General features: G+C 38.0%; 1 protein-coding gene across 1 annotated transcript; it reads left to right on the top strand.

The window, feature by feature from the left end:
• On the top strand, positions 1-3881 carry LOC113118819 (extracellular calcium-sensing receptor-like). The gene is made up of 6 exons (XM_026288227.1): positions 1-227; positions 467-755; positions 840-1595; positions 1736-1963; positions 2712-2835; positions 2968-3881. The coding sequence occupies exons 1-6, from the start codon at positions 19-21 to the stop codon at positions 3879-3881; spliced, it is 2520 nt and encodes an 839-aa protein (XP_026144012.1). The 5' UTR covers positions 1-18.
• Positions 3882-27894: the final 24013 nt, after the last annotated feature.

Raw genomic sequence — 27894 nt, 5'->3', positions numbered from 1 at the left:
TGGAGCACAATCTTTGGGATGCTTCTCTTTCTTTACACAATCCTGCTTTTACATCAGCTTCATACAAGGGCAGGAAACACTCTATGCCGAAAAATGGGAGACCCTAAGTACCCGCTGATTTCCAAGAATGGAGACATAACCATTGGAGCACTTTTTCCAGTCCACAGCACAGAGACAGTACCTTCATTTGAATTTACAAAAAAACCTCAGCCTCTCTCATGCTCCAGGTTTGTTACATTTATACATTGAAACTTTACGGGAGAAAATGTATTTAAAATAATTAAATGCATTATAAATATAAATTCACATTATAACAGCAATATTTAATATTATGGTCTTTCAAGCCATAAAAATAAATAAATAAATAATGCAGTCATTCCCTTCTCCACCTTATTATTGAATGATTGATTGATTAATCAGAATATAGTTGCTATTTAGCCTTCTGATTTAATGTTTATTTTCACAGTGTGAATCTGAGAGATTTTCGCCTGGCACAAATTATGATCTTTGCCATTGAAGAGATTAACAGAAGTGAACATTTGCTCCCAAATGTTTCTATTGGTTATCGAATATATGATACCTGTGGTTCAAGACTGTCTACCATGAGTGCAATTATGGGACTGATGAATGTTCAGGAGTTTGGAGAAGAAGGAAGATGTACTGGACAGTCTCCTTTGCATGCTATAATAGGAGATTCAGAGTCCACTGCCACAGTGATTCTCTCTAGAACTACAGGACCTTTTAAAATTCCAGTGGTAAAGTGCAATAACACCAATGTTTGACATAATCAGTGATGACGGATTCACTGTTTTCTGTGTTTTCCTTCTTTCTTTTTTCAGATAAGTCATTCAGCTTCATGTGAATGCCTCGGTAATAGAAAAGATTACCCTTCATTCTTCAGGACTACGTCTAGTGATTACCACCAGAGCAGAGCACTTGCATACTTGATCAAGGATTTAGGCTGGTCTTGGGTTGGAGCTGTGAACAGTGACAATGAATATGGAAACTATGGAATGGCAATATTTCTGAACATAGCCCGGGAGGAAGGGATTTGTGTGGAGTACTCAGTAAAATTCTACCGAACAGAAATAGAAAAACTCCAGAAAGTGGTAGAAAAAATAAAAAAAGGCACTGCTAAAGTGATTGTTGCATTTGTTTCGTTTCTTGAGATGGGTTTACTTATTGATCAGCTAAGCATTCAAAACATTACAGGCTTTCAAATGATTGGAGTGAAGTCATGGATAACTTCAGAAAATTACATCACTCCTAACAGCTTTCGTGTGCTAGGAGGGTCACTGGGGTTTGCAATGAGAAAAATCAATATTGAAGGGTTTTCAGAATATGTTACAAAATCATTCTGGAAAACAGCCATCCCATGCTTACACACTGAGTGGAATTCTTCTCAATATGCATTAAGTTGCAGAAAATATGATGATCTACTTGTGGTGAAAAATTACAATGAAGATGTGACTGAACACAGATATTCAGCCAATGTCTATGAAGCAGTTTTTGCTGTGGCTCATTCACTACACAGTCTGCTCAAATGCAAAGAACAAGAAGGTTGTGAGAAAGGCCTGACAATACAACCACACCAGGTAAAGATAAAACACAGATAAACAGAAAGGAAGAAAAGAGGGTAACAGTATGTATGGTGAACAATGCATTAAAGTACCTCAATGATAATGCAAAAAAAAAAAAAAATATATATATATTTTTATTATTATTTTTTCATTAGGTGGTTGAGGCTCTGAAAAAAGTAAATTTCACCGTAAGGTTTGGCGATCGTGTGTGGTTTGACAGCACTGGTGCTACAGTGGCCCAATATGAAGTTGTAAACTGGCAGCAGAACTCAGATGGATCATTCCAGTTTAAGCCGGTGGGATACTATGATGCCTCTTTCCCCCCTGGTCAACGCTTTGTACTCAACACTGAAAACATAATCTGGGCTGGAGGAAAGTTGCAAGTAAATAACCCTTTGGTAAAATAATGTTTGATTAAATTGAAGGAAGACAAACAAACGAATGAATGAATGAATAAATATTGCTGTATCAACATTTAGAAAATACATAAATTATACAATACTATATGGATAGATCAAAGACAAACTTTGCCTTTACTGAAATATCTGCACTCATATTATTATGTAAGTAATAATGTGTCACTTTGACTCAACATCTCTGTGAGTCTACACTTTGAATTTTCTTTGTTTTAAATATGAAATCCTAGAAAATATGTATATTCAGAACATGATATTTGTTTAATTTCTATAATACTTTAAATTTGATACTTTTACATACAATTCAATTAAAATATATATTATTATTATTGTTGTTTTTACTAAAAAGAAGGCTTTACTATCATGTTTTAACAATTTATCCCATTCTTGCTGAATAAAAGTATTAATTAAGAAAATAAATAAATAAATACTGACCGAAAACTGTATTTTATATTGGTACAAAATATTTATATTTAAAATAAACATTGTTATTTGTATTATATATATATATATATATATATATATATATATATATATATATATATATATATATATATATATATGTATGTATATATGTATTATATATATAAAATAGGCGTCATGGGCAATAAAATAAGTACATTAATGTATTATTAATAATAATAATAATAATAGTAATAAATTCTTACTGAACCCACATTTCTGAATGTTAGTGTATATACTTTTTCCCATGTAGAAGCCAAGGTCTATGTGCAGTGAGAGCTGTCCTCCTGGCACCAGAAAGGCTACACAGAAAGGAAGACCTGTCTGCTGCTATGACTGTATTCCATGTGCAGAAGGGGAAATCAGTAATGAGACAGGTAATTTTCAACTCTGTTCGTGTCTACCCTCTTGCATTGCACTTAGCAAATGATAAAAAAATAAATAAATAAAAATCTGTCTTTTTATCTCTATCTATACCCTAACTAAAATGATTGCAACTTCCTTTCCAGATTCGAATAACTGCAAGCAGTGTCCAGGGGAATACTGGTCTAATGCTGAGAAAAATAAGTGTGTGTTAAAGGCTGTAGAGTTTTTGTCATTCACAGAAGTTATGAGTATAGTGCTAATCTTTTTCTCACTGTTTGGAGTAGGAATAACTGCGCTAGTTGCCTTCCTGTTTTACAGCAAAAAGGACACTCCCATAGTAAAAGCCAACAACTCGGAGCTAAGCTTCCTGCTGCTTTTCTCTTTGACTCTATGTTTCCTCTGTTCACTTACTTTCATCGGTCAGCCAACTGAATGGTCATGTATGTTGCGTCACACAGCATTTGGGATCACTTTTGTCCTCTGTATCTCCTGTGTTCTGGGAAAAACAATAGTGGTGTTAATGGCCTTCAAGTCTACACTTCCAGGAAGTAATGTCATGAAATGGTTTGGGCCTGCACAACAGCGACTCAGTGTTCTTGCCTTTACACTTATACAGGTTTTTATCTGTGTGCTTTGGTTAACAATATCTCCTCCATTTCCTTACAAAAATATGAAATATTATAAGGAAAAGATCATACTTGAGTGCAGTCTGGGTTCAACTATAGGTTTCTGGGCTGTGCTCGGTTATATTGGCCTACTGGCTGTCTTGTGCTTCTTTCTGGCTTTTCTGGCTCGCACATTACCTGATAACTTTAATGAAGCCAAATTCATAACATTCAGCATGATAATATTCTGTGCTGTATGGATCACGTTTATTCCAGCTTATGTCAGTTCTCCTGGCAAATTCACTGTAGCTGTGGAGATTTTTGCTATTATAGCCTCAAGCATTGGTTTACTATTATGCATATTTGCACCTAAATGTTATATTATCCTGTGTAAGCCTGAACAAAATACAAAGCACCATGTTATTGGAAAAACACCACCAAAGTCCTATTGAGAATTAAACTATTATTATGTAAGAATTGTTGTTCTTGTTGCTGCTGTAGTTTGCATATAAAGATAAATATGAAAAAAAAAAAACTTACATGATTCTTTACATTTCACAATACAACTATACAGAATAATCAAACCATCTTTTTTCCTCAACACTTTAGTTGCATCCAAAATTATGCTCTACACTCCATGTAGTGTATAAAATTTCATTTTCAGAAAGGAATAATAATGGTATACAGATTCAAACAATAAACTTGAAGCAGAAGCAAGTTCAGGAAATTTGGACATGTGTAGTGAATAGCCTACTTCAGACAGATATACGTTACTCATGCTTCGTGGGAGGCTTTTCATTGCAAGTTAAGTGAATTTATATATATATATATATATATATATATATATATATATATATATATATATATATATATATATATATATATATATATAGTTTATTTTATAAAAGTTTATTTGCATAGCGCATTTTATTATACAAATAGTTGCAAAGGAACTTTGAAATTATGTTTCTACAGGTTTAAGTATCTTTTAATAATAGTTATTTCTACATTTGGCAGAAATGTACAGAAAAATCAACTAAAGACTTAATCAAACAGAGAATACATACTAGTAATAGCAATTATTATATGATGCAATCAAACTTAAAGCAACATTTGGTAGTTCTGTATGTTATTTCAGGTTCGGCATCATCCGAGGCCTTCTGAGGGGTTGGCATCATCTCTTTTCAGGTGTTATAGATCCAGACTGAAACTTGTGTAAATCCTGTGGTAGAAACAGCGAGAAAAAAAAAAAAAAAAAAGAGAGAGACATAATTAGCATAGCTGCCATTCCAAAAAAGTACAATTAATTAGCCATTCCAAAAAAGTACAATTAATTAGTTTTAACCCAAGCTAAAGACTAATAATGCACATTTTATCAGATATAACTGCAGTCCAACCTTATGAGATGCATTATTTGAATGCCTGGCCAAAGAGATGTCTTTAATTTAGGTTTAAATAAGAAGACTAAGAATGTGTCTGAACCCCTAATGTCATCAAGAAGGCTATTCCTGAATTTGGGAGTCAAATTAAAAAAAGCTGGACAAAATTCCAGAGTTTTGTGACCTCAGTGAGCATGATGGATTGTAGCTTGATAGAAGACTAGTTAGGAACACAGGAGCTAAACAAGTATGGGCCTTATAGGTAAGTAACTGATATAGTGAGTTAACACTTATAGTTATTAAGTTATAGTGAGTAACTTAATAGTTAGCCAGTGCAGACATTCTAAAATTAGGGTAATATCATCATGTTTCCTTGACTTGGTAAGGACTCTAGCCACTCCATTTTGGACTACCTGTAGCTTGTTTATTGAAGATATGGGACAACCACCTAGCAGTGCGTTAAAATAGTATAGAATCCACCCATTCTCTACTAGAGGAGAGGAAGAATTGTATAAACGTGTTAAATAATCTAAACCAACAACCTGTATGTTAGACCCTATACCCCTAAGCTCCAAAAAAGAGGTGCTTCCAGAAGTCATAGATCCTCTTCTGACTATTATTAATTCATCATTGTCATTAGAATATGTCCCCAAAACCTTCACATTGGCTGTTATTAAGCCTCCAATCAAAAAACCACAACTTGACCCCAAAGAACTAGTTAATTATAGACCGATCTCAAATATCCCTTTTCTGTCCAAGATACTAGAAAAGGTGGTATCCTCACAATTATATTCCTTCTTAGAGAAAAATGGTATGTGTGAGGATTTCCAGTCAGGATTTAGACTGTATCATAGTACTGAGACTGCTCTCCTTAGAGTTACAAATGACCTGCTCTTATCATCTGATCGTGGTTGTATCTCTCTATTAGTTTTATTGTATCTTAGTGCTGCGTTTGACACAATTGACCACAATATTCTTTTGCATAGACTTGAACACTTTGTCGGCATTACTGGAAGTGCATTAGCATGGTTTAAATCATACTTCTATGACCGCCATCCATTTGTAGCAGTGAATATAGATGTATCATATCGATAACAAGTGCAGTTTGGAGTACCTCAAGGCTCAGTACTATGGCCGCTACTCTTCACGCTTTATATGTTACACTTGGGAGATATCATCAGGAAACATGGTGTTAGGTTTCACTGTTATGCTGATGATACTCCACTCTATATTTCTTCGGGGCCCGGTGAAACACACCAATTTGAAAAACTAATGGAATGCATAGTCGATTTAAAAAACAACTGGATGACGAGTAATTTCTTACTGCTAAATTCTGAAAAAAAAAAAACAGAGGTGTTAATTATAGGACCTAAAAACTCTGCATGTAATAACCTAGAACACTGTCTAAGACTTGATGGCTGCTCTGTCAATTATTCGTCATCAGTTAGGTACTTATAAAGTCCTCAATGGTTTAGCACCTCAGTATTTGAATGAGCTCCTTTTACATTTTAATCCTCTACGTCTGCTACGTTCTCAAAACTCAGGCAATTTGATTATACCTAGAATATCAAAATCAACTTCTAGCGGCAGATCCTTTTCCTATTTGGCGCCTAAACTCTGGAATAACCTACCTAACATTGTTCGGGAGGCAGACACACTCTTGCAGTTTAAATCTAGATTAAAGACCCATCTCTTTAACCTGGCTTACACATAACATACTAATATGCTTTTAATATCCAAATCCGTTAAAGGATTTTTAGGCTGCATTAATTAGGTAAACCGGAACTGGGAACACTTCCCATACCACCAGATGTACTTGCTACATCATTAGAAGAATGGCATCTACGCTAATATTAGTCTGTTTCTCTCTTATTCCGAGGTCACCGTAGCCACCAGATCCAGTCTTTATCTAGATCAGAGGGTCACTGCAGTCATCCGGATCCAGCACGTATCCAGACTAGATGGGGGATGAGCACCTAGAAAGGACCTCTACATCCCTGAAAGACAGCAGAGACCACGACAACTAGAGCCCCAGATACCGATCCACAGTAAAGACCTTGTCACAGATTACCACCAGGACAGGACCACAGGAAACAGATGATTCTTCTGCACAATCTGACTTTGCTGCAGCCTAGAATTGAACTGCTGGTTTCGTCTGGTCAGAGGAGAACTGGCCCCCCAACTGAGCCTGGTTTTTCCCAAGGTTTGGGCGCATGCTGATAACAGTAGTTTGATGGAGTAGACTAATTTAATGTAGACCAATATAATAATTCGGTTTTAGTCAGGTTTCAGTCAAGCAGAGTACAACAAATCTATTATATGTGATCATTCATTTACAATAACTGCTTTGGGTGTGAGTGATCTAATGTTTATGAGACCAAACTTAAAAAAAAAAATTAAAAAAAAATTGTTCATTTATTTTAGATTTTTCTTGTTTAATCACAATCAGATTTTTTTTCTTGAACCTGCATTAAATGTATATTTTGACCTCACTATTCGGGAAACAGACACAATCTTGATAGATTGGACAGCGAAATAACTTCTATCATTTAAGCGGGTAGAACAAAAGCCATCATAGCAGTTATTAGAGAATTGGCTTATAATGAAATGAGTTCACAGGCACTCAAAGCCAACTTCCACCAACATCGAATTGATGTCATATTTGCCATGTGCACCCAAGTGAACTTGCGGACACGTTGGGTATGAAGCAGGATTTAAACTTTCGCCTGGCTCCGCAAGCCTCCTGCTGACTGTGCGCACACCTTCCCAATCGGACGAGGCTTTTATACTTTTTGTGTTCAAAACAAAATCAGGCCGAAACAAAGTTTGTTTTGAGTACGTTTCAGCAGTTCGAAATAACTGACCAAAGCAAACTTTCTGGGGGAGTTCATTTTGGCTCCTTAAAACCTTTGAGCTTCCACTATATATATATATATATATATATATATATATATATATTAGGGCTGTCGCGATATACCGGTATTGACGATAACTGTGATATTCAAATACACAATTATCGATATCGTGTTAATTTAGTATATGAGGATATACCGGTATTAGTGATAACCGCAATATTTAAAATGAACAGTTCTCTTATGATGATATCACATGTAAATACTTGGTAACAGTACCTGGTTGAGTGCCCAGGTGGCAGTATCGTGCCTTAATTCTGACACCTGTCACACAAGAAGAAGACGCAGCACTCGCAGCTACTCTGAGGAGAGCTGTGTTCATCAGAGTAAGGGGCCGTTCACATATCGCGCCTAAAAACGCGTGGAAAACACTAGGCGCGCCGCTTTTTCCTTCTTTCCAAAGCGCTCGGGCAGAAGCGCTCCTGACGCGTCTGCCTTTGCTAAGCAACCATGACGTGCTCTCTCCATGAAGACGATGAAATTTCAGCAAAGGATGAATGTATTTGCAGCACAAAAAAATCGCTCTCAGTAGCTCTGCTGCTAAATTTATTTCAAAATGGCAATCCATATACAGCTATGGACAGCTGTTCCTTCATCTTGGCTGAGTTTTCAACGTTGTTACGGGAAAGGAAGAAGCTGATTGGTTAGTTCTTGTCACATGACCCGCGGTGCGCTTGCGGCATTCTGAAAAGTTGAGATGTTTTTAACTCGATGCGGTGCGGACGCCCCTGGAAAAACCGCATGTGCGTCGCTTACATTATGAGCGCGCATGCCGCGCGCCTACATTGGAAATTATGAACTTATTTTAATAAGTACCGCATTTTCTTTACTCGTCTTATTTTTGTATTTGCAATTAATACGGCCTGTGCGTAGTAACACTTCATTTCTTTCTTTGTTCAAATCTATGATCAGTTACATGATTAAAACGGATCTTGAAAAACTGAGTGACCACATTGCTACATTAAACTCTGTAAAATGTTAAGTTGGTCACAGTGCCATGCACTTAATGCCTCATCTTTGGTTATTCTTCAATAAGGTTCATTAGTTAACATTAGTTAATTACATTAGTTAACATATATAAATAACATAAATAATAATGAACAATATTTCAACAGCATTTATTAATCTTAGTTCATGTTAATTTCAGCATTTACTAATGCATTGTTAAAATCACAAGTTGTGTTTGTAAACATTAATGTACTATGAACATTGAATAACTCGATTTTTATTAACATTAACAAAGATTAATAAATTGTGTAATAAATGTATTGTTCATTTTTCATTCATGTTTGTTAATACATTAATGTTAACAAATGGCATCTTATTGTAAAGTGTTACCATTAATATTTATTCATCATACTGTTGAACTTGATAGTATTTTCTCTCTTGTTATTTCATAAGAGCTTCAAAGAAGACGGAGAAAGCCAGAGTCTTGTGCCCTGCGTTTATCAGTATCAATATTATGCTCGTTGGGTGAAAAAGAAAAACTCAATAAACAAAGTAAAAAATAATTTGACTGATATCTTCCCTACCCCAAGGTTTCTATAGATATCACGATATATCGACATTGTGAATTCTTATGGCCACAATAACCGGGATAAGCAAAAATCTAATATTGTGACATCCCATATATATATTTAAATATAAATATATAAAAAATATAAATATATATGAAAAAAAATTATATATATACAGTATTGTTCAAAATAATAGCAGTACAATGTGACTAACCAGAATAATCAAGGTTTTTAGTATATTTTTTATTGCTACGTGGCAAACAAGTTACCAGTAGGTTCAGTAGATTGTCAGAAAACAAACAAGACCCAGCATTCATGATATGCACGCTCTTAAGGCTGTGCAATTGGGCAATTAGTTGAAAGGGGTGTGTTCAAAAAAATAGCAATGTCTACCTTTGACTGTACAAACTCAAAACTATTTTGTACAAACATTTTTTTTTTCTGGGATTTAGCAATCCTGTGAATCACTAAACTAATATTTAGTTGTATGACCACGGTTTTTTAAAACTGCTTGACATCTGTGTGGCATGGAGTCAACCAACTTGTGGCACCTCTCAGCTGACATTCCACTCCATGATTCTTTAACAACATTCCACAATTCATTCACATTTCTTGGTTTTGCTTCAGAAACAGCATTTTTGATATCACCCCACAAGTTCTCAATTGGATTAAGGTCTGGAGATTGGGCTGGCCACTCCATAACATTAATTTTGTTGGTTTGGAACCAAGACTTTGCTCGTTTACTAGTGTGTTTTGGGTCATTGTCTTGTTGAAACAACCATTTCAAGGGCATGTCCTCTTCAGCATAGGGCAACATGACCTCTTCAAGTATTTGAACATATGCAAACTGATCCATGATCCCTGGTATGCGATAAATAGGCCCAACACCATAGTAGGAGAAACATGCCCATATCATGATGCTTGCACCTCCATGCTTCACTGTCTTCACTGTGTACTGTGGCTTGAATTCAGAGTTTGGGGGTCGTCTCACAAACTGCCTGTGGCCGTTGGACCCAAAAAGAACAATTTTACTCTCATCAGTCCACAAAATGTTCCTCCATTTCTCTTTAGGCCAGTTGATGTGTTCTTTGGCAAATTGTAACCTCTTCTGCACATGCCTTTTTTTTAACAGAGGGACTTTGAGGGGGATTCTTGAAAATAGATTAGCTTCACACAGACGTCTTCTAACTGTCACAGTACTTACAGGTAACTCCTGTCATGATTCTGCCCTCGTGTCCTTGGTTTTTCCCTAGTCTTGAGGCAGGATCATGACAGACCCATGTTTTGTGTACAAGCACATGGCCTTGTCTTTTTTTATATGTCTCGTCTTCATAGTACAGTCTGTCTCATCTCGTAAGGAGATGCCAATTATCCTAGCTGCTAAAGCCTTTTCAGATTATTTGTCTAGTCTTGTCCGGATCCTAGAAGTCCCCGTCAGTCCTGTCTTGTCCCCAGACCCTGTCCCCAGAAATCCAGAGTGTCCTGCCGTTGTCTCCCCGTGTCCCGTAGATGTCGTCTCCCCGTGTCCCGTGAGTGTTGCCCCGTGTCCTGCTGATGTAGTCATGTGTCCTGTTGATGTGGCCCCGTGTCCCGTTAATGTTGCCCCGTGTCCCGTAGGTGTCCCGTGTCCTGTTGTCCCCCCGTGTCCAGTAGATGTTGTCCCCCCGTGTCCAGTAGATGTTGTCCCGTGTCCAGTAGATGTTGTCCCCCCGTGTCCAGCTGTCGTCTCCCCGCGTCCCGTAAGTCTTGCCCCGCGTCCCGTAAGTCTTGCCCCGCGTCCTGTAAGTGTTGCCCCGCGTCCCTTGTCTGCTCCTGTCATGTCCCCTGTCAGTTGTCCCGAGACCCCTCCCCGCCCCTCACCACCCAGACCTGCCCGGAACCCTCGTCGTCAGCCTTCGGCCCGTCCTCCTAAGACTCCTGCCCCTCCCACCCACCCTGGTCTGTCCCCCATGAACTTTGTGGTCCCGCCCCCTCCCCTTCCCTGTTTGTTTTTTTTGATTTGTCACCCCAACCCTGCCATTGTGTATTCATGTTTGCCGTTGTTATTATTTGTCATGTCTTGTTGGTTTGTGTCTGTGTCCCAGTCTGTCATGTCAGTCATGTCCCGTGTTTGATGTTCCCTTGAGGAGCGTCTGGAAGCCGCTCCTTAAGGGAGGGGTTCTGTCATGATTCTGCCCTCGTGTCCTTGGTTTTTCCCTAGTCTTGAGGCAGGATCATGACAGACCCATGTTTTGTGTACAAGCACATGGCCTTGTCTTTGGGCCATGTGCTTGTGTTGTCTCGTTCCCTTGCCCCGCCCCCCTTGTTAACCTAGTCGTGTCTTGATTGTCCCATCTGTGCCACCTGTCGTGTCTTGATTGTTCCCCCTATTAAGATCTCCAAGTGTGCTCTGTCTTGTGTCGGTTCATTGTGATTTGTGATTGTTTCCTCGTCCGAGATTGTTCCTCACCTGTGATTATACCCTGGTAACCCCTTTGAGATATTGTGTCCTGTATAACCGTGAGTGTTTACTTGTAGTTAGTGTTCTCTAGTTTTGAGTCTTTGTTTATCTTGTCTAATCAGTCCTGTTTAGTTATTTTTGTATCTGCCCTAGTCCTTGTTTTCCCCCTCGTGGGTTTTGTTTTCCCCTTTTGTTAAATAAATCCTGTGTGTAACCCGATCCCTGTCTGCACTTGAGTTCCTCCCTACCAAAACCCTGACAACTCCAGACTGTCTTTGATCATCCTGGAGGTGATCATTGGCTGAGCCTTTGCCATTCTGTTTATTCTTCTATCCATTTTGATGGTTGTCTTCCGTTTTCTTCCACGTCTCTCTGGTTTTGCTCTCCATTTTAAGGCATTGAAGATCATTTTAGCTGAACAGCCTATCATTTTTTGCACCTCTTTATAGGTTTTCCCCTCTCTAATAAACTTTTTAATCAAAGTACGCTGTTCTTCTGAACAATGTCTTAAACGACCCATTTTCCTCAGCTTTCAAATGCATGTTCAACAAGTGTTGGCTTCATCCTTAAATAGGGGCCACCTGATTCACACCTGTTTCTTCACAAAATTGATGACCTCAGTGATTGAATGCCACACTGCTATTTTTTTGAACACACCCCTTTCAACTAATTCAACTAATTGCCCGATTGCACAGCCTTAAGAGCGTGCATATCATGAATGCTGGGTCTCATTTGTTTTCTGAGAATCTACTGAACCTACTGGTAACTTGTTTGCCACGTAGCAATAAAAAAATATACGAAAAACCTTGATTATTCTGGTTAGTCACATTGTACTGCTATTATTTTGAACAATACTGTATATATATATATATATAGAGAGAGAGAGAGAGTTCAGAAGAGAGTTCAGCTTCCTGACAGTCTGATGGCTGAAGCTGTCCTTCAGTCTGCTGGTCCTGGTCACTGCACCACCCGGCCAAGCGACTCACCTTGCTCCTGTGGTTTGTAAAAGAGGTATAGAGGTTATAAAGAGGTTAGAGTTGTGTGATGGTGTGCAGTTGTGGGTCAGCAGAGTGAAGAGGAGGATAATCCAAGAGCCAGTTGCACAGCAAAGTGTTGAGCCCCAGCTGGACCAGTTTGTGAATGAGCTGTTGTTGGATGATAGTGTTGAATGCTGAACTGAAGTCTATGAACAGCATTCTGACGTATGACTCCTTTTTGTCTAGATGTGCGAGTGCTGAATGGACGGAAGTTGCAATCATCGTTTGAGCGCTTGGACAGAAATGCAAACTGGAAGTGGTCCAGGGAGGTGGGGAGGGCAGACTTGATATGGTGCATGACTAGACGTTCAAAGCACTTCATGATAATAGGCAGGACAGTACTAAATAAAAAAATAACATGCATTTAGTATGATCTCTTATTTTTTGAAAATTATTAAAATTTTCTGCAAGGGAAAGGAAGGGTTCCTAAACTTCTGTATGCCACTATATATATATATATATATATATATATATATATATATATATATATATATATATATATATATATATATATATATATATAAACACTGTAAATCAATCTGCTTCATTTTTCTAAGCCCGCCTCTCTTTTTGGCCGATTTCGGTTGGTGTTGGGAATATAATGTGGAAGTTCTTGCAGGGATGTCACTGTCCTCAACTTCCGGAATAAATTAATCTGAGTGCAAAAAAAAAGTCTATTTGATACAAAAAAAAAAAAGACAAATCAAAATATAAATGAGCTGCAAGCAACACCGATATGATTAGGATCCGTGCATACATTTCAAAACACAATTTAAGGTAGTTCCCATCACACTGATGCATCTTCAACTATAACATTTTTGTAAATACGTTTGCGTTTAATTTGTTATTATGTAATAAAAACGGGGTGTGCCATCAAGATTGTGAACTTGAAATTTGGGTTAATGCAGACTCTGGCTCCAATTGACGTCATCAGTGCGGCTTTCTAAAGCTTATTGATATTGATAAAATGGACTTCTATGTCCAATAATAAAATTAAGAGGAAAAGTTTTTTTTTTAAAGGAATAAGAGAAAAAATAAACAGTTTTTAATTAGATCACAACAGAAAGCCATTTTAAATTCTACAGGTGCTTCTCAATAAGTTAGAATGTTGTGGAAAAGTTCATTTCAGTAATTTAACTTAAAGCTGCGGTAGGGAACTTTTGACGCTCTAGCGGTTAATAAACAGAACTGCTTGCGTCTTGTGGAAGAACATCGTAGCCGGAACTACTTCTCTCTGTTTATGTCTATGAAGAATCACAAAGGTACTGGGTTACTCTGCCGTGGTACCCCTGAAGCAATCTAAAATAGTCTGAATATAAACACTTAATATAGGTGTACCCTAGTGATTCAGGACAGGCTAAAAACACAGTTTGGAAAATGGATTCATGGTGTACTCGCTTATTATATACATTTTTCTTCATTTTGAACACAAACAAAGTTACGGACCGCATCTCTGATTGGTTGATTTCTTACCGGGAGCGGATGACTTTCTGCAAATGGCAATAGGACCACTGGGAGGAGCCAGAGGAGCTTGATTTTTTTTCACAGATTATCTGTCTCATATTCTACTGTCAGGACATAATGACAGGTTTAACAAATATGTAGAAAATATATATTTACAAAAGTTACCTACTGCAGCTTTAAATTGGGAAACTCGTGTATTAAATAAATTCAGTGCACACAGACTGAAGTAGTTTTAAGTCTTTGGTTCTTTTATGATGATTTTGGCTCACATTTAACAAAAACCCACCAATTCACTGTCTCAACAAATCACAATATGGTGACATGCCAATCAGCTTATCAACTCAAAACACCTGCAAAGGTTTCCGGAGCCTTCAAAATTGTCTCTCAGTTTGGTTCACTAGGCTACACAATCATAGGGAAGACAATCATTGTTCAGAAGACAATCATTGACACCCTTCAGGATAGTAAGCCACAAACATTCATTGCCAAAGAAGCTGGCTGTTCACAGAGTGCCATATCCAAGCATGTTAACAGAGAGTTGAGTGGAAGGAAAAAGTGTGGAAGAAAAAGATGCACAACCAACCGAGAGAACCACAGCCATATGAGGATTGTCAAGCAAAATTGATTCAAGAATTTGAGTGTACTTCACTAGGAATGGACTGAGGCTGGGGTCATGGCATACAAAAGTGTCAAGTAATTTGGCTACAACTGTTGTTTTCCTCTTGTTAATCCACTCTGAACCACAGACAACGTCAGAGGTATCTTACCTGGGTTAAGGAGAAGAACTGTACTGTTGAAACAATGCAGATGAGCTGAAGGCCACTGTCAAAGAAACCTGGGCTTCCAGACCACCTCAGCAGAGCCACAAACTGATCACCTCCATGCCACGCTGAATTGAGGCAGTAATTAAAGCCAAAAGAGCCCCTACTGAGTACATGTACAGTAAATGAACATACTTTCCAGAAGGCCAACAATTCACTAAAAATTAGGTGAATTGATTTTTGTTCAAGTATTCTAATTTGTTGAGATTGGTTGAATTGGTGGGTTTTTGTTAAATACCCTTGTCAAAAAATCCTATTGGAATTTCACTTTGTCCTATTGGATCCTACTGGATTCTTAGAATCCTATTGGACATTCTGATTGATTTTAATGGAATTTCACTTTGTCCTATTGGATCTTACTGGACTCTTGGAATCCTATTGGACATTCTGATTGATTTTAATGGAATTTCACTTTGTCCTATTGGATCTTACTGGACTCTTGGAATCCTATTGGACATTCTGATTGATTTTAATGGAATTTCACTTTGTCCTGTAGGATTTTATTTGATGTTTAGAATCTTATTGGACATTGTGTTTAATTGAATGGGATTTAATTTTTTCATGTAATCTTTTATTGATTTGTATTGGACATTGTGATTTTTTTTATGGAAATTCACTTTGTCCTGTAGGATCTTATTTGATTCTGTTAATTACTTTTTTAAGAGTAACTTTACTTGTTTAGATTAGCACTGTGTGTGTGTGTGTGTGTGTGTGTGTGTGTGTGTGTGTGTGTACTTGTAACCCATAAAAATGCAGCCTACATATACACAAATATATATTTTTTTAATTCATAATACAGTAAGGCAAATATTTTAAATGATATAATATCCGAATAAGTTAAATTGTATTACATTTGACTAAGAATTCATAGAAACAGAAACATCTACAATGGTTGTGTCGTGACGCTTCCCCTTTAAGAAATCCGAATGTAGTGCGCGTGACACTCCAGCGTGCATAATTTGAACGGTAACGGTCAGGCGAGGAAGCTGAGAAATCGAGTGATTAACGTTGTTTAACTTGTTAAAAGTTTATTGAAAGACGCGTAAAAGGAAGAAATAATGATACTTATATGAGCTGCATCCCAAACGAACCATTTTGGGTGAAGTAATTATATCTGTTGGTGAGTTGTTGATCTAACGTTAGTTACTGTATCTGCTGATTAGTACAGGAGTCTGCCATTAACGTTACATAGCAAAAGCTGATTTAACAACTGATATTAATGAAATATTAATGTATGCCATTTATAATAAAATGTAATTGTATAAAACACTGAAGTAGCGAGTACAGAATGCCTGTTCTGCCACCATTTTGAGCGTTTTGAATTGTGCTTTACAGTTTTGTGTAGCGCTTTATTTGTATTAATGGATTAATATGTTCTGTTGTGCAGGTCAGGTTTTATGTTCCAGTTAAAAAGTTTGACATGAGACCGTTCTCCCGTGATATGAGTGTGAACATGAAGACACGCATGACAATAGATGGCGAGCCTTTGTCAGCTGAAGGACCTGTTACATTGCCTAGTAACCAGTTGACTATATGCATGGTAATTCCGCATAAAGATAAGCCAATACTCGTAAACTTCCGGTAAAACTGATTTAATGTTGTGGTTTATACAGGTACAGAAACATCTCCTGCCTAATTCTTGTCAGAAAAAAAAACTTCCATCTTCATAATTAATGATAGCATAACAATAATTATAGATGATGGCATTCACATACAGTTTTATGTTATTTAACAACACATAATTGTATATGCCAAGCCTAGTATTCCCAGGCGATTACCTAGACACGTAACTACATTGAAATGCTGAAAACTAAACACTATAGTAACTGTTTATAGGCCAGTGGTTCTCAAAATTTTAAACCAATTATATGCATTCAAATTCAGTAGCGTAGTAGGCCTAACTATTATTATATTTACTGTTGTCAGCCACTTTAACATTGTTAATATACATTTTGAACATTAACATTAACACTACACTGTGCTTACAAACAGGTAAATAAAAAAAACAAAAAACTGAAATAATGATTAAATAAAAATGTGTTGTACCTAAAAGTTAAATAAAAACTGTGTTGGACTTAATCTTCATTTGAGTTTAGTTATTTTTGCATTTAAGTTCAAAAGTATTGTGCTTTAACATTAATTTATAATTAAATTAGTGATTCAGCTAGAGGGTCTTGTAGCACACTTTGAGAACCACTGGTTTAGGTGTAGGCTAACATTAGTGATGCTATCTCCCAAATTACATCACAATGCTCTGATTACCTTTTTACTTCGTCATGAACATTTTTTAAACCCTAATAATATTTGCCCGCTCAACTCTGTAGCTGTGCAGTAAAATTCACTTTAAAGATTTTGACTCCAAATTTGTGTATTTTTTTTCGTACTGAAGTATAAATTATAGCAAGTGCAGGAATCAAAAAGTCTCATATCATTTAATAAAAATAAAAGAAATGTCCCAACGCTAACAGTGTATAAGGGAGAATTATTTAAATAATTAACTAGTTAACTACAAATTAAATAAGTTAAATATTAATGGTATAACAATTAAATAATGCATTAAATATTTTTTTATATTTTCAGATTTAATTTAGTAAATCAATTTTTTTTATTTTATCTTAACTGTAAAAGCTGCTAAATATATTCAGTTAACAAAGACTTGTTACTGTTGTAGTTTTGTTAATCTGAATTTAGTTCAAATCACATAATGAATTTGAATTTGGCTTGTCTTCCGTTATTACTGTCAATCGAAGCAATGAGTCCAGAACAATTTAGCAGAATTACCTGTGTAATATTTAACACTAAAAACATTTAATGGTAAATGTGGACGTTTCATCCTCTTAGATAAATAAAGATTTTCTTCAAATTGTGAATAGATTTTATTAGAGAAGCTGAGAAAAGGCCTCTCCCCTTAAAGCACAGTACAACTGACTGGAAATGACTGAGCTGGCTTATCTAAAAGCAGGAAGTAATCGTGCATATGTTCAATTGACAGAGCATTAGTGATTGCTTGGGAATATATTTGATACAATATTTTTATTTTCGTTTTTTTTTTCTGTTTTTACATTACACACTAATAGTACTTTATTACATTAAATGAACAGTTTAAATTCCCTTTGAGGTGTATTATAATGATTTACAATATCAAATTCTACATATTTTTTAATGTTTTATTGTTCTGTGTTGTGATGTGATTGTATTTGCTATTATTATTATTGTTACAGTAAAGTGTTATTTTCATATTCAACTTCTGGTCTCTTGTATACACTTTATATGTTCCTCCTCACTCTAGATATGTTCCTCCCTTTGGGTCTAGAACTGGTTTAGTGTATATTTACATTGGAAGCACAAGTGCTACATATTGTGTGTGTGTGTGATCAATCCATTATCAGGGCCTTAGAAATTTTTCGTACTAATGCTGTATGCTGCAAAAATCACCGCTCATGTTTTTTACAATGTTACTTAAGGTCATGCAACGTACAATAAACAATGTCTACATCAGGGTGAGTTTAGGCAAACTGCAAGTACTATTTGTCCATAAAACAAATACAATGGAAAAGTGTACCTTTTTAGAATAAAAAAAAAATCCCATATAAACAGTCACCCAACTGGATCCCATTAAAATCGTATAGGACTGATCCTACAGGATATTTATGTCTTGTCCTACAAGACTATTCCTATCAGAATCCTATAGGAACGGTTCCAAAATATGATAGAAAATCCAATTAGAATCCTGTACAGTTTTCTTATTGGAATCCTTTAGGATTTTTTGACAAGGGTATGAACCAAAATCGCCACAATTAAAAGAACCAAAGACTTAAATTACTTCAGTGTGTGTACTAAATTAAATGTTATACACTTATCACAATTTCAGTTGAATTACTGAAATAATTGAACTTTTCCATGACATTCTAATTTATTGAGAAGCACATGTAAGTCTTGATAAGAGTCTAATGTGAAATACATACAAATTTAAAAGACAATTAAGAATCATTAAGAACCTGTACTTGTACTATTGACTTTTGAATGGTACGTTAAATCTTCCACAAACATGTAAAGTACTGTATCTGAGTGATACCCAATTGTTTCCACTCCTCATCTACTTCCGAACAGCCCTGCAGTGTAGAGTGGCAGGGTTTTCTTTAACACAGTCCTCTTCTGCCTATTCACTGTCAGAATAATTCACTATGGAAAACCTTTTCAGAAAATACCTACATTTAATTTAACAAAAGGAACAGATGAGGAGCTAATAGAAGTAGGGCTGGAACTACACAAACAACTCAGTATGAACAGACTGTGATGAAGTGTCTACATTCAATCCTTACTTGTGTGATGTCAATGTCATCCTTCGCTCTGCCCTCACTGGATGAGTGAGGTACTTCTGGATGTTCATTGTATGAGTGAGGAACTACTGGCTGTTCATTGGATGAGTGAGGTACTCCTGGTTGTTCATTGGATGAGTGAGGTACTTCTGGCTGTTCATTGGACGAGTGAGGTACTTCTGGCTGTTCAGTCTGCTGCTTTGGCTCCTGGAAATCAGAAAAAAAAAAAAACTATAAAGTGTCTAACATACTGTATTCAGACATTTACAAGTGACAGAAGTCAGTTCATGTAAAAACTGGCATAAAGTTGTAGCCGCACTGGGTTGTACATAATAATTAACTCAAATGATATATAGGGAATTTGAATAATTAATCAAGAATATGATTAATATATATATATATATATATATATATATATATATATATATATATATATATATATCTTATATGACAGTTACATTCAAATTATTGAAGATGAAAAATAGCTCAATTGCATATATCACTAACTCATTACAAGGCACTGTAATTTACTCACTAATAAGTCAATATTCCATTCTTCATATCAATTATAGTGATATCTCTTACTATAAATTACCGCAAATCAAACAGTGGTTTGTCCAGCAAACGGTCGTAAGATTAACTTATCAATTTTCAATAAAGTTATCACTTATTATAATTCAAGGAAAAATATTCTCTGGCCATGAAAACATTATCCTATCATTATGATACATTTAGTTACTAATGTAGCAACAATCACTTTCTGGGGAATAATTAACTCAAGTCTATGAATATAAAGTGCTTATTGCTTACAAATATTAAATTACCCAAAGAGGGAATATTTAATCATTTAAAGGTAACCTTTACTAAAATTAATTTAAGTTAATCTAGACAATCTGTTTGTCTCGCGAACTGGAAGCTAGACTTCCTTATCAGAATTCAATAAAAATACCCTTCTTACAAACTCCAAGAAATATTAATCTTCTGATCAGGAAAGAACAATATTTTCTTTGTCTGTACTACTAAGATTACTGAAAGTTTTAATATAAAACAAAGCTTGTAGCTTAGATCACACGATTCAGGGACTTCGATCTCATTGAGCAATAAAATATAGGATTTAATAAAAACAGACTAAAGAGTACATAACTACCATTCACACGGAGTAAATATGAGTATATAGCAAAACGAAAATACAATTTAAACAAGCTAAACGAACAAGAATGGTAATGAGATTGAGAGGGAGATATATGATAGAGAGAGAGAGAGGGAGAGAAAGTGAAAGCGAAGACCAATCTCAATTTGACAATTTCAAATAGTTAACTTTGCAAGAGACCCCAAGTCATTGAATAATTTCACAAACATGGAATAGCCTAAACCTTAAACAGCAATTTTAGTTGCGATATAAGAAAGTACTTGCTTTGATCTGGGTCTTGTGTGTAGCTGCGTTCAAACTGTCCGTTGGTGCGGCTTCAGCGTTGTTCTTTCCAGAGCAGATGATGCATGAGCTCGATGGTTAACGCGAATGTAAACTTTGCCAAAAGATGATTAGACTTAAGTTAGTTTGGCTCGTGAAGACAATTGAACGAAGTCAAATATCAGAAGACAATAAAGAAAAACTAAAATGAAACTAAAAGTAAAGAAGAACAAACGAAGAACTTCTTGAAGTCCGGTTGCGAAACTGGAAACCCTCTGTTCTCTCTGGCAGAATGCCAAGAACACAGGTTTCCTTAAGCTTTTACGTAAAAGTAGGTTTACACCTATCTTTCCGTATGAGCCAATGAAGTGTAAGAAACTGAGGCGGGAAAAATCTTCTTTGTTTGCTGATCTCCGCCCACTGGTCTAATTTATGGCGATGACAAAATTAAACATTATCTTAAGTAAGATTGTTCCTCTGACTAATTTGCTGTCAAGATTCGTTACAGTCGTGTTTTTACGATTATACAGACACCAAAAACTATGATTTTGCTAATCAAGTATACAGAGATACAGAGTTGTTCCTAACTACATGCATATAAAGTTCGATTAAACACACAGTAACATTTATATATTCCACTATGCCACGTACATACATTTGAGCACATAAAGGGAGACAATAAAATACGTTTAGAGGTAGTTTTATAGTAAAAAGGTCCATGGGCTAGCCAAAAATGCTTGTGCCTGTTTGTGAATGTGTGTGCGTCTGTTCTGTGGAATGTGTGATAGCGCCGTGAGTGAAAAGGGCAGGTGTTTGTCTTCCCTTTGAAGTTCGATATTGTATCTCTGGATAGTCTCCAAGGCGTTCTCTCATCCACGCCAGGCTGCTACCGCCGTGGCGGCGCCCAGGGTGTGAGTTATGTTGGAAGATGTTGTAAAACAAAGGTCCTTGTTTTTCTTTAACTCACGTTCTGGTCTTTGAGTGTAGAATGTGTTAAAGAGTCAGGATTCATTAATATGGAACAGATGGTACCATCCGCTCATTGGTGTTACACTAAAAAGTAAAGAGCTTGTAGCTAAAGATCAGACATTTTCATTGACTCGTAATGTGAGCGGTTTAGAGGCAATCATGAATATATATTTTGTTTTTTAATAATTGAACTAATAATACATCAAACTACAAATCACACAGAATAAATACACGTACGACAATACAGACAGTAAACTTTGTACAAGACATAACGGAATCCAAATGAGGGAGAGAGAGAGGAAATTAATGAGAGAGAATGAGAGAAAGAGATAGATGAGAGAGAGAATGAATGAGAGAGAATAAGTTCAGTTATGCAAACTCACAGACAGTAACCCTTGAAAGACAACAACGAATCAAATCATAGACAAACTTTAAGCAGCATTTAAATCCCCATAGAGAATGATACTTGCATGGGTCCAGAGTGCGTGGTCTTTTGAGACTCGCCAGACCAGCGTGCGTGTGAACAGCGTGATTCTTTGTTCTTTCGTGTCTTCCGGGGGTTGCTGCGGAATTGCGCGCTATATGAAAGGTCCAACAAAGCAATGTTTCAGAATTCGTCTTCCTTGTGTGGAGAGGCGAATAGGTGAATAAACTAAGTAAGAAAATAAATTTGTTTAGAAAATAAACAAAAACACTGGAGATGAAAGCTCCTGAAGGAGCCAGGAGAACTGCTGTCCTCTCAGCCGACGTGCTAAGAGAGACAGCGATAGGAGAGTTGACCAAGGCCGCGATTCTATTTGAGAACATTAAAATTAGGAGAAACATTTCCAATTTATAAGTCACCAAATTATAATCCCCGCTTTCCGGGGATTCCATCGGAGACCTCCAGCCATGGTTGTCGTGAGTTTGGCTGTAGAGGATGCATCTCATTGAGTCTCCTTTATAGGATGAAGGTTATGCCAAGGGTCAGGGTGGGACCAATGACAGTGGAGATGCACCGTGCAGTGTCGGCAGCGGTCCAGGCTCAGACCGCAGATGACTGGTTCAGAACGTGCTGTCGAGACAGTGCTTGGAGAGCTGTGTCAATGGGAGTAATGTCAATGTGTTGGGTGGCACCTTTCAGTACTTGAATCCACATGCTCTGGTCAAGCAGGTTGACACGGGTGGCAGTGTCATGCTGGTCGTAGGTCAGTGTAGCTGTGCGCACAGGAGTGTTGACGAGCCATCTGTCACCTACTATCTCTGCTTGCGTTTCTGTGACTTGTGTACGAGGCTTGGTTTCGGCAGGGCAGCGTGTGTCGCTGACCAGGGGTTGCAACCCGCAGATTCCTTCAGCGTTGTGTCTGAGGAAGGGTTTGCTAAGGCAGAGATAAGTAATGTCTTTGGTCAAAGTACACATGTGCAGGTTTGGGGCCAGGTACAGCTGTGTGACCACCTCATCTGGAATGTGTGTCTTGGTGTGGGTGTTGCTTTCCCACAACCTGACACTGACAATGTCTAGACTTGGCTTGACTCACTGATGGGTTGGTTCAGGAGCACTTTCACTTTTCTCTGTTTGGGGTTGACGTGCAGTAGGATGGCGCTATCCAGAGAATTGGCCAGGTGTATTTGTAACAGATCAGCTGGTGTGGTGATGGCATAAGCCAGCACAGTTAGCACAAGGCTTAAGGGTATCATGTATGGTGTGGTCTTACCTGTGGTTAGGCTGTCATTGGAGGAGCTAACCTCCCACAGCATGTCTGTTGCTAACCCCTTACTAGTAACCCCCCTTTTTTGGCATGGAGACAGAAATTACATACCCAAAATAAAAAGGTTTCTGCTCATGATTCTTTCTGACTAGATACATAATCAACCTTTGTTCACAAAGCTGACACTTTAAAGTTTACTGTTCAGGAATCAGAATCACTCAGACTGTTATGATAATAGAGATATATAAGCTCAAACATAAAAACAAAAATAAAAATATTAAAAACATATGTTTTAAATGTATTTTAAAAATTGTTGATGTAGGAAATGAGTTTGAAAACACAGTGTAGCTAAGGCCATAAGTCTTCCAAAACTTTATAAAAAATGTCATAATCGAATATGTAAAACTGTGAATTTTATTAAATATTTTCTAAGGCCATGTCATGTGTGTTTTTAGAGAAGGCTTATCAGATTGATTTATGGCCCTTGTCATCCCTGTAAGATCTCACATGTAAACTCTCCTGTGTATTTTGTATGTGTGTTGGCTTTGCAAAACTCCCCGATTCATTGTTGTATTGTTCTCACCAAACAAGTCTTTCACACCTCCGCCAGGTATGACACATTATCCGCATTATTCTTTTATCATTATTCTTTTGTTTTTATTCCACCTTTATTAGCCTTTATTGTGGTTTTTCAGGCTTTACAAAGACACAAAGCAGCGATCTCACTTCAGTCTCTCTTTGCATTTAGTCCTTATTTATCAAAAGTCTTACTATAAAAATACAACAAAACATTTTCTTACAACCTTACGTGAATTATTGAGACAAAAAATGCATTATGAAGAAGAAATGCACCTGCTATTAGTAGCATTGGAGCTATGGTTAGCATCAAGCTACATCAGACAATTTATGAAATTATTAGTACACTTTTACTCAAAACTCACTTTAAACCCCGATCGAGTGTTTATAATAACTTCCTTTAGCAATCAGGGGTGAAATTTGGTAGTTTACTGTTGTAAAAATATGTTATTTGTAGCCTTTTTCATCACTGCACAAGTTAGCATTTCCGATGTACATTTTCGATTTTTTTATAAAAACGCCCCAGATCTCAAGAAATTCTCATACCAAGCTTTACTATCGTAATTGTGGGTTTATTATTCGGATATTCCGTGTGTACAGAGGTGTTTCAGTGTTGTTTTGGCCAGATAACTACCAGGAAGTGTGCAGGAAGCATGTGGCACGATGTGGCGGTGTCCGGTTATGACACTCTAAGATTGACATTGGGAAGGCCAAATCGGAGTCTGAGTCACACACAGCACGAGCTGACACCACAGCAAACACACACACAGATCGCTGGGAGAGGCTGTTTATCATCAGATCGCGTAAATCCGTGGAAAATGAATAGAAATGAGGATTCTGTCTGAAGAAATATGGAGTAAACATCAGTAAATATATCCATATATCTCCGCAGATATGCATCTTTGGTCTATAAATCCTTATTGACACTGTTCATTGAGTCTATGTGAACACAAATAAACCGCTGCTGACGTGACTGAATATGAGTGAGTGGTGAATTTCTATTCAAAATGTGGCATAATACAGATTTATTATTTTGCACTCCTGACATAAATCACTAAATAACTGTCACTGCAACAATGTTTTATCAAACTATTGGTCAAATATCGAAGCTAGAGTCTTTAAACTTTCAATTGATGCACAGTTTGTCCAGATGAAGTAAGACAGTGATGTTTAATGTGCTGTGAAAGTGAAACAATAATAAACTGGGGCCGTCAGCGATGTTTGCACGTAAAGGGGTTAACGCTGTAAACAGCTGAGTCTGGGTAAAGTCATTCTGGAAGACAGTAAACAGCATTTTCATGGAGTTTACGGTCTGTTGTGTTGTTTGTTCTCCCTTCGGGCATCAGTGCAGGTGGAATGGGCTCAATGACAGGTAGTACTAGTTCAAAGTCATTAAAGTCATGGCTCACTAGCCATCCCAGTCGGTAGGCCTTGGGAATGTTAATGTCAGTTGCCGTGCAGTTGTTGCACAGGATGTAGGCTATACAAGATGACACTTCAGTGAGGGGTGTGGCTTCAAGTGTGAGTCCGAGTTCCACACATTCAGGTGAGGATTGGAAGAAACCCAGCGTGTGGTTTAAGGTTTGACCACATTGCAGGTTGAGCCGAACAGCGACCCCTTTGGTGTAAACTGGTACCACCGTACCCTGTTCGTTGACTAAGGTGCAGAGGCTTGAACTTGAGCTTGAGCCACGGCTGGCTGCTGGGGTTCCCGTGACCTCTGTGACCTGACGGTCTGGCTCTGTGGGAGTTCCCGTGACCTCTGTGACCTGACAGTCTGGCTCTGGCAACCTGTGTGGCTGGAGGGAAAGTCTCTTACTTACTTAACCCTAAGTCTTTTAGCTTTTTGAAGTTCAGTAAAGGGTCAAAGTGGTCTAGCAGGTCTTTGCCGATGAGAAATGTATGAGTGTTCATTGGTGAGACATAAATGGGATTTACTAGACTCATCAGACCGATTGACAGGTGAATGGAAACAACCTGTTCAAACCGGATGTCATTCTGGCTGTACTACTGTACATTCAGTTCACAAGTTTGAGGTGTAAGAGTTAGTAAGATCTTGTCTCTTAGCTTCAAATTGGAGTCTTTTGAAAAGGTGAGATGAGATCACCGTCAGTTTTGATCCTGTGTCGATCAGGTCTTCCATGCTCACTCCTTTTCGGCCCACCCCCTTTTCGACAAGGCTGCCCAGGAATGTTGGCATCAGGGCAGGTGTGACAATCAATGGGTGGTTAGGACCGGTCTTGTGTAGCTGGCTGCGAAGGCAGGTAGTCAAAACAGTATTTTCTGGTACCTTGTGTTTGTGGTACCTGGTGTGAGGACCTGTGCTGTCTCGTTCAGGGTGTGCAGCTGTCAGCTGTGGAGCTTGGGTGATGCTGTCACCTTGTAATGTGACAGTTAGCTCTGTGGTCTGTGGATGACGAGCAGTGTTCCGGGTGCTTGGCTCATACAGATGGCAGTTAGACAGGGTGTTGGTTTCAGTTCTTATGCTTAGATATACAATGTCTGATTCATCTTCCTTGTCTTTCTTGCGAGTTTTCATGTAAAGAAGCTCTTTCAGCATCCTCAGGATCTCTGCTGTTTCAGATGTGGTTGCCCTGTGTTTTTCTGACGTGGACTCAGGATTGAGCTCACCAGTGTCATGTCGAGAGTGGTTCCACTGCCGGCTGTAAGTGCTTTGTGTCCTGGACGGTGGGGATCAGCTCTTTTTGTGTCGCGGGCCCAGAATCTTTCAGAGCGCTCGCTCTGGTGCTTTGGACAAGCATCACCACCATTGTGTTGCCCTCTGCTGGCTTGGAACGGTATTGACTCTCTGTAAAAAGGTCTGTGACTGTGGTGTTGTAGGGCGCCCTCTAGGGTTAACTCCAAGCAGTGCTCAGAGATAGAGATTTTGGGGTTTTTCAGTCTTTTCATAAATAGTCTTTTGCTTGGTGCGAGCTTTGTGGGCTAAGTTCCGTAACAGCCCATGGTCTGAGTCTGGATCAGAGAATTCAAGAATCAAAGTTTGTAGCAGTTGCTGGTAGTACGCTTTGACAGTCTCTGGTTGACGATCCAGAAAACAATCCACATCACGGCTGGATCTGATTTTTAACAGGTACAATGTGTTCACATCTGTCACGTTGGTGACAGTTTGCAAGTGAAAGTCAATGTCTTGTAAATAAGCATGAACGTCATGTCCTCCTGCAGGATCTGGATTGAACGTAGGGATGCTTCTGGCTAGCTTGTCAAGTTCTCTGTGAGCCGTGCAGGGTTTAGTGGCATGCGTTCTCTGGAAGGGTTCTTCCCCCTCCATTGTTGACAGGTGTTCTTGTAAGCTGGCTGATGATTTCTTGAGCCGTGGGCTTACACCCCCTTTTTCAGCTCTGTGTTCTTGGCTGAAAGGGTTGGAGTGGCGGGCCGGGAGAAACTTTGTGGTGTGCGTTTCTCCGATCCAGCCACTCTGTAATCTGTCAGAATGTTTCAGTTCTGTGTGAACAGTGTCAAGTTCATCTTGGAGCTCGTCTCTCTGCAGAGTAAGTTCGTTGATTTTAGCTTGGGCCGCTTGCAAGTGTGTTTTGCAGGCTCAGGTTTTATAGTCTCTTTCTTTCAGTTCAGTCTCTGCTCTTTTTAGGAGAGCGTCACCTTGCTGGAGTTTTTTGTTGAGTTCTTTTCTGGCTTCTCTCTCAAACTGTTCTCTTTGATCTGTGTCGAGGCAAAGATCTTGCAGGGCATTGTGAAGTCTTTCTACTTCTTTCTGTAGCTCTGGATCTGTGTCATCCTCTTTCTCGCGCTGGTTCTGGGTCTTGAGGAGGAGCTGATCAAGGCAACTCTGGGTTCGGGCCTGGTCCTTCCAGGCCTCCTGCGCTTGAAGCTTAAACGTTGCTGCTTGCTGTTCAAAGTCGATGTTGCTCCGTTCACTGAGCCGTGCCTGGGTGACGAGAATGTGAACTAGGCTT

This window comes from Carassius auratus, chromosome 18, assembly GCF_003368295.1.
Source record: "Carassius auratus strain Wakin chromosome 18, ASM336829v1, whole genome shotgun sequence".
Lineage (NCBI taxonomy): Eukaryota > Metazoa > Chordata > Actinopteri > Cypriniformes > Cyprinidae > Carassius > Carassius auratus.
This window is presented reverse-complemented; position numbering and strand designations above follow the sequence as displayed.